The sequence below is a fragment of the Sphaeroforma arctica genome (genome assembly GCF_001186125.1).
Source record: "Sphaeroforma arctica JP610 unplaced genomic scaffold supercont1.2099, whole genome shotgun sequence".
Taxonomy (NCBI): Eukaryota; class Ichthyosporea; order Ichthyophonida; genus Sphaeroforma; species Sphaeroforma arctica.
Window position 1 is genome coordinate 1 of NW_014038459.1, and position 7,406 is coordinate 7,406.

The window sequence follows — 7,406 nt, forward strand, 5'->3', positions numbered from 1 at the left end:
CTCACTGCACAGGTCATATAGGAGTAAAATAAAAATAAAATTATAAATGGAGGAAGTCGATGTGAAATTTTCAATATATTTATTTTCAAAGCAAGTACCAGTTATCAATCCCGGTCGGAATGAGGTCAATCTGTAAGTTATTTTCATCCACTACCGGCGTCGGCAGCACCGCCGCCGCCGGCAAGCACGTCTTGCACAACGGACACGAGTTCGAGACTGTGAACCACTGTTTCACACACCCCGGGTGAAACAGATGGCCACACGGGAGGCGTAGCCGTGTGGTGTCCATATTTTCGTCGTCAAGACACACGGCACAGACCGTCAATTCTGGATCCTCAATCTCAGGCAGGCGTTGCACAGTCTGCGTGTCGGCCGCCACCATCCCCCTCCGACTCCTCACTATCAAAGTCGCATCCGCAATAGCCGCGGCTTGCGCGGCTGCACCGGCTGCGCTTTCTTGTATGCGTCTGGTTGCAAACACGGCATCGGCGGCCTCCGCCCGTATGCGCAATGCGGCTATTTCTGCCATCATGACTTCAGTGTCCCATACATATTCATCAGGTGTTGTGCTGTCGGGCACCCCGTTAAGTTCGGGCATATTAGTAAATTAGATGATAATATTTTAGGAACGAAATTGGACTGTGGGCTTTTCTGTACACGATGTCGTCGTTATATACGCGTGTATGCGTAAAAATATATCTAAAATCCCAGCACCACGAGGTTCACGAATCAGGATTGTCCTATCAACCAACACAATTTTTAGTTTTAGGACTTTGGGTGTCCGTATCGACCCCCGTATGTATATACCCTATGTCTCAAAAAATTATAAAATTTGGACTTTGGGTGTCCGTATCGACCCCCGTATGTATATACCCTATGTCTCAAAAAATCCAAAATTTGCAGTATATAAGAGAGTCCATTTGGACTTATCTTTTCTCTTTTAAAATTTTCGAGTTTATACACCTCTCACATATTATAGAAGAAAAAATGTCGCCCTTGGAAGATCCCGAATGCTCCATCTGCTGTGTCGACAGCGCTGACCTGCCACCCGCCACCATCCTTGTCGAGTGCCCCTTTTGCGCCATGTACGAGTGCACTGTTTGTATGGAGCGCAATGCCGCGTCGTCCACCAAACCCGGACCCATGTGCATGAACTGCGACGGCCTCTACACACTCTCGACCCTGCAAAAACTCCCCAAAATAGTCCGGGGTCTGTATGAAAGTTGGAGTGCCCGGTACCTGCTTGCCCAGGACGAGGAACGCCGCTCCGACCCCGTTATACGGGAGACGGTTGCTCTGATCAAACGGTCCATACGCGACGCCCAGGCGAATGTCATACTTTGCCGCTCAGACAAGACGAACGCATCGAGTGGCAGTCTTCTTATCGAACACGACCAGAACTCTTACTCTCACGTCACCGACACCTCTGCTGCTACCACCCTAGTGTCCAGTCGCAGACGATTGGCAAGGCCGGGCTCTAGGGTCCACAAGGCCCACGGCATCGCTAAGAAAAAACCATCGTCGTTCCGTGCCAACTACAAGAACAGCAAGAACAAATACCTAGCTCTTATAGACCCCACTGTCCTGCCGGGCGCGTGGTCGGACTCTGGGGTGTTCATCTATGGTGCCGTGCCCGCCAAAACCGCGACCGCTATAGTCACCCAGTTTCTCCGAGAGATCACAGCAACACGAGAGCCAGCTGACGATACTGGTCGAGAGGGCGCCTCTAGCCGTGTGCAGATTGCGTGCCTCACCCCCGAGTGTCCGGGATACCTGTCGTACCCTACAGGTTTGTGCTTCCAGTGCACCAAGGTGTACTGCCGTGCGTGTACCCAACCCCTAAAACTGACCCAGATAGCTAATGCTATGCTTATTGACAGTGTTCACCCGGATTCCTCTTCGCTAACCCGGCTGGCAGCGCTTGCCGTGAAGGACCACACTTGTGACCCAGACCGGCTGGCCACCGAGAAACACCTGCGTGACACAACCACGGCGTGTCCGAACCCCAAGTGCGGCGCACGCGTCAGCAAAACCTGGGGGTGTGACCAGATGTGGTGTACAATGCCGAATTGCCGCACCCTGTTCTCGTACATGACGGGTAAACGCATCACTAGTGGGTTCGTACACAACCCACACTACACACAGTACCTGCGAGCCGGCGGCGAGCGCGTTACGCTCGGTGCCGAGGACATTCCAGGGGTTAACCCCGATGCAACGACAACCACCAACACCGATAATGGACACCGGTGCGAGAACGACTTTGGTACCACGGCCGAAAAGGTTGGGGACCTGTACTACTCGAATACCGTGGACGATCTCATGACGTATCTGGTACAAATCCGCGATCTGGACCTACCGGCCCTGCTGGCGTTCCAGAGCCGTATATCTAGGGATAACACCGTCCGGTATTTGTGTGGGTTCATGAGCGAGACGGCCTATGTACGCTTGCTACGCACACACGACGAGCGCATGGTAGTCGCGGCGTGTCTGTACACATGCATCCTGCAGTACACGGACCTGGGGGCTCAGTTGATGTTGGACCTGTGTCTTGAGCACGAGCCCGAACCGGTTGTGGTGTCGGCAATCGACAAACTCACCCGCATGGTCACACAGACGACCATGTCGGAGATCCGCAAGATTACCGGCAAGACGATGTTGGTGACCGTGACGTCCAAGGAAGTGATTGTGCCGCTAGCGGGCGTGGAGTTGTCAAAACGGACGTTTTAAAATTATTATTAAAATATGTAACCCAAAAACCCAAACGTAGTTCCCACCATACCACCCCTATGGTTTCACCATACACCCCCTATGGTTTCACCATACACCCCCTATGGTTTCACCATACACCCCCTATGGTTTCACCATACACCCCCTATGGTTTCACCATACACCCCCTATGGTTTATGGGGAAAAGTCGAAATCAACTTTCGGGATTACAAACATTATTTTCGGGATTACAAATAGTATACGATGGCACCCACTACTAATGCCACAACATGCGACTGGCGCATCGTCGAGAACTGTCCCGCACAGATTGACACGGAGGCAAATGGTGATACTGGACTTTCATCAATCCATGTTGTCGGTGATCGGACAGTGGAGGGTACATTCTTTAGTGCCAGGGGTATCGCAGATTTAGTCGGCGTTGCAAGTCCACAGACAGTCTACAATACAATTCCGAATGAACACCGGGTGAAAATCAAATCCAAGAACACCTGGGCCGTGTACCTTGATACAATTGGGTTAATGATGTATCTATTTTCCTCCAAACGTGGACGTCAGACCACATATATCCAGTGGATTATGAACATTGTCGCTGCCTACTCAACAAGTGATGTGGCGAAAATCCAGGATCTCGTCAAGCCCGTACTTCAGGTGACTCTGGGGTCCAGAGGTATATCAACCATTGATAGTGGTATCTACATGATATACATTGGCAAGGTACAGGACCTTAGGCACCTGTGTGTGACACTACCAGCGAGCTGTTCTGGTGACGACGATGTCTATAAATACGGGAAGTCCGACAACATCCACCGCCGAATGGGCGAGCATAGTATCTCGTTCAAGGATGCGGATCTCAAGTATGCCGTGTACATTGCGTCACACCTGACTGGTACAGCGGAGCGGGCAGTCTCTTCTCTTATCAGTAGTCACTCGGCGGCAACAAGATTCCCTATGAACAAACACCGCGAAATTTTTTCTGTACCTGCCTCTATGGCAAAGTCTCTACTAGATGAGGTTGTCCTTACTTGTCGCCAAGTCTCGGCTGGTAGCCTCGTAGAGGAGCAACGATTGGCGGCCGAGTTGGAAAGAATTAAAGATGGTATTATCACGGACAACAAGTTGCACGAAAAGACACGAGCTACGGAGGTCAAGTACACAAGTCAGCTAGCTGACATGGCTGCACGTGAAATCGAAAGTCTGCGTTCGACCTTACGTACTTCAGAGGACGCACGTAAGGTTGCAGAGGATGCACGTCTAGACTTGAGTCAGAAACTAGCATCATCACAAGCACAACTCATTGAGCTAGCAATGTTGGCTCCGGCCCGCAAGCGGGTGAAAAAAGACTGAACTTTTTTTTTGTATTGGAGTTTATGAAAACCACACAGCGTACACTGGGCCGTTGTGTGTGTGTTCGTCACTTTCACCTTTTTCCAAAATAAATTTCAAAGTTCAAAAAAATAAACGTCTTGTTTTCAAATCGAGAATAGGCTCTGATTATTCAGACTTCCGATAATTTTTATTGACGGTTCAGGAAAATCGGGCAAACAGCGATCGTCGATACGTCCGCATCCGGTGGTTCAACACATGTCCCGTCGTTGAGCTGTCCCGCTCGCTCTCACTACACTCTAGACACACGACACGACCAACGTGTCGGAACCGCGTACTAGAAGGTACTGACGTCACGTAGTCGCCGTTGTGCATAATGCGGATCTGTGAGAACCGCCCGTGGAACTTGTCGGATGTGTCTAGCTCCAAGACTCGTGGGGCCCCAAAGGTTATTAGGCTAACGTCGACGTACATAGTGGTGTTGCGATGCGCGTGGTAGGCCGTTGCCAGCAGCGTTGCCACTGCAGATCCGCGACTGTGTCCGATAAACCGGATGTGCGATGTTGTACCGTAACCGCACTTACTGTCAACTATGTGATGCATCCCGCTCGCAAAAAAATGCGTTGTACGCGGCCACGAAGCCCCCGTGTGCGCTGCCAACGACTGTGTCGTCGTATAAATACTCGGACACGGAAGTGTTAAAGTTGCTGACCCAGTTGCGCATACTGTTTGTGGCCGCAATGATTATCCAACACTCGTCGTTGTAGACGTGCACTCCCATTTCGTCTTGATCAAAGACGTGCTTGTACTTGTCTTCCATCGCAAACGTGGCCCCGGCCAACATTGCGTCTACGGGCAGACCTTCGTCTTCTTCGCGTGCTCGCACTCGATCCATCTCCCAAATCCCCGCCAGCGATTCGGCGCTGGTCATGAGTATATCGACATCCACCTTTTCGTCCACAACTCTGTTGACTAGGTCCACGAGAAACTCCGCGACGTCTTCGACATGGGGCGCGACCACCGTCAACGCCGCAAACCGTGTCACGTGTGCAAGTATACCCATTGTTCAGTCTGATAACGCAATGAGCTGATTGTTCAGCTTAACCAATTTTTTTTAGGCTAAAAACATTTGCGGTGCGTGTTTGAACGTCAATTTCACCTTTTTCCAAAATATGTCAACACGTGTATAAGCGAATCACCTTTTTCCAAAATAATAAATGTAAAATGGTGAATTCACCTTTTTCCAATATATGTCGCGTGCATTTGTGTCAAAACGATTTCCGCCAAAAAAAAAATCCTCTTGTTTTGAGGTATATAAAAATCGAACTAGTCCACCCAAATCATTCATTTTCTTTTTCTTCCGAATCGCGACTACAGAAGGGAAATAAAATGTTTTCTCGACTCACTACCTATGTCCGTCGACTTTTGTCTCCACCGAGTGGATCGCGTAAACGACGTCGCGACCGCAACCGGGGATTCCCGTACCGCACCCCCACGGCTCCGGTAACTGCGACGGATAGCGATATCGACCGTAAAGTTGACGATACTATAACTTCACACGAGGCCGTCAATGCGGTTGCAACCACAAACCTCCAATTGCCACCTCCAATCCCCGTTTTCGAGTTCGAGTATGAGCCCGAATACGATATGGAGTCAGATTCCAGCTCCGAATCTCCCACGGAACCCGATACTACGGCCAACGAAGACACTCCTGCTCCGGAGGTCCTTGTGGCTAAAACCTCTGGTGCCCTGTCGTCGTCTCATAGCACTACCAGAAGCCAAACGTATACAGTCACTAGTAACGCCCGCCGCGCCCTCGCACGGCTCGCCATGCGTGAGCTGTACAGCAGCTCCGAGGTCCGAATTGTCTGTAAGACCCAACTCACCCACGCCGATATGGACCGACTCTTTGACACCTCCGATGCCCGCAACACCGTCATGTTGCTATTTACCGCCCAGCACAATCCCGACGTTGCCGACACCATCGTTACTCAGCTTATTTTGCGCAACCGCTTCTCGGACATTTCCCAGCTACGCCGCTTCCCCTACAAGTCCAGCGAGCTGTTGTGCACCCTACTCACCGTCGCCGCGGCCCGAAACTACCTGTGTACGGTGCGCCACATCCTCCATTCACCCACCTTCCAGAGGTCGCCCCGCAACTCGGATGCTCTCGTCCAGGCCGCCATCCACGGCCACACGGCAGTTGTCCACACCATGTGTGCCGACCACCGCATAGACCCCACGGCCTTCCGCTGTCTACCGCTGATCATGGCCTGTCGTCACGGCAACATGTCTGTGGTGCGCATCCTCATGACCCACTCCGGTGTGCGAGCCAGACTTGCGGAATCCGACTCGTACGTGACCCGTGCCCTGTGCGAGGCCGCCCGGACCGGCCAGTTACCGGTCGTTCGCATGCTGTTGGTCGACCCGCTTGTTAATCCGGCTGCCTGTGACAATGCGGCCCTGCAGAACGCCATCTGTGGCAACTCAGTGACTGTCGTGCGCAAACTGCTCACCGATACCCGCGTCGACCCGTCGATTCCAGTTAACGGAGCTTATCTGGGTGGCCACACCAGGACCCGTGACATGACCACCGTTCTTGTACAGGCCTGCAGTGCCGGAAACCCCAACACCGTGCGCCTGCTCCTTTCGGATCCACGCATCGACCCTACTGTGTTTGAGAATCGGGCTCTCGTCGTTGCCGTTATGAACGACAATGTATGCATTGTGCGCATGCTGCTCGGAGTCCCTGAGATTGATCCCTTTGCGCACGAGTCCAAGGTCCTGGTCGCCGCCATCGCCAAACGCAGCTCGGATGTGGTCGAAATTTTGGTCACGGATCTGCGCATTGACCAGACCTCGTATGACAATGCACTAGAACTCTGCAGCGGCTCGGGCTTGTTGCACTGTGTAAAATTGTTACTGGCCAACACCGAGTACGAACCCACCTCCGACACCAACCGGTCGCTGGACATGGCCGTCTACTTTCGCCACTTCCACGTCGCCAATGTGCTGATGCGCGACGGGCGGCTCCGGGCCTTGGGGTTAGGTAATTTGCACGCACATCAGCAATATAAAAATACCTTTTTCTATCAAAAAAAGACGTTCGACGTAAAATTTTGCTTCGACGAGACGGGGTTGACTGGTGAACCACATTATTTTGAATATATATATTTTTGTCTCCGAGAATGTATATATTTTTTTGTCTCCGAGAATGTATATATTACAAATCTGTTTGTGCAATTTAGTTTCATTCTTACACGACACACAAACTTTCCACAACATAAACCCTAAAACAAAATATTTCGACATGGTTCGGACAAAAATGAAGGCCCGCCGGGTTTTTTTAGGGTTTT

General features: G+C 51.4%; 6 protein-coding genes across 6 annotated transcripts; 3 read left to right on the forward strand and 3 right to left on the reverse strand.

Annotated features, from left to right (window-relative positions):
- Window positions 1–85: 85 nt before the first annotated feature.
- Window positions 86–598, reverse strand: SARC_12141 (hypothetical protein; the record flags this gene model as incomplete). Its single annotated transcript, XM_014293753.1, has 1 exon — window positions 86–598. One exon carries the CDS (start codon window positions 596–598, stop codon window positions 86–88), a length of 513 nt encoding a protein of 170 aa, XP_014149228.1.
- A 389-nt stretch (window positions 599–987) lies between these two features.
- Window positions 988–2,727, forward strand: SARC_12142 (hypothetical protein; the record flags this gene model as incomplete). The annotated part of the gene is made up of 1 exon (XM_014293754.1): window positions 988–2,727. One exon carries the CDS (start codon window positions 988–990, stop codon window positions 2,725–2,727), a length of 1,740 nt encoding a protein of 579 aa, XP_014149229.1.
- A 243-nt stretch (window positions 2,728–2,970) lies between these two features.
- Window positions 2,971–4,071, forward strand: SARC_12143 (hypothetical protein; the record flags this gene model as incomplete). Its single annotated transcript, XM_014293755.1, has 1 exon — window positions 2,971–4,071. The coding sequence occupies one exon, from the start codon at window positions 2,971–2,973 to the stop codon at window positions 4,069–4,071; it is 1,101 nt and encodes a 366-aa protein (XP_014149230.1).
- A 180-nt stretch (window positions 4,072–4,251) lies between these two features.
- On the reverse strand, window positions 4,252–4,524 carry SARC_12144 (hypothetical protein; the record flags this gene model as incomplete). The annotated part of the gene is made up of 1 exon (XM_014293756.1): window positions 4,252–4,524. The coding sequence occupies one exon, from the start codon at window positions 4,522–4,524 to the stop codon at window positions 4,252–4,254; it is 273 nt and encodes a 90-aa protein (XP_014149231.1).
- Window positions 4,525–4,636: 112 nt separating this feature from the next.
- SARC_12145 (hypothetical protein) lies at window positions 4,637–5,113 on the reverse strand (the record flags this gene model as incomplete). The annotated part of the gene is made up of 1 exon (XM_014293757.1): window positions 4,637–5,113. The coding sequence occupies one exon, from the start codon at window positions 5,111–5,113 to the stop codon at window positions 4,637–4,639; it is 477 nt and encodes a 158-aa protein (XP_014149232.1).
- A 326-nt stretch (window positions 5,114–5,439) lies between these two features.
- On the forward strand, window positions 5,440–7,199 carry SARC_12146 (hypothetical protein; the record flags this gene model as incomplete). The annotated part of the gene is made up of 2 exons (XM_014293758.1): window positions 5,440–7,099; window positions 7,153–7,199. The coding sequence occupies 2 exons, from the start codon at window positions 5,440–5,442 to the stop codon at window positions 7,197–7,199; spliced, it is 1,707 nt and encodes a 568-aa protein (XP_014149233.1).
- Window positions 7,200–7,406: the final 207 nt, after the last annotated feature.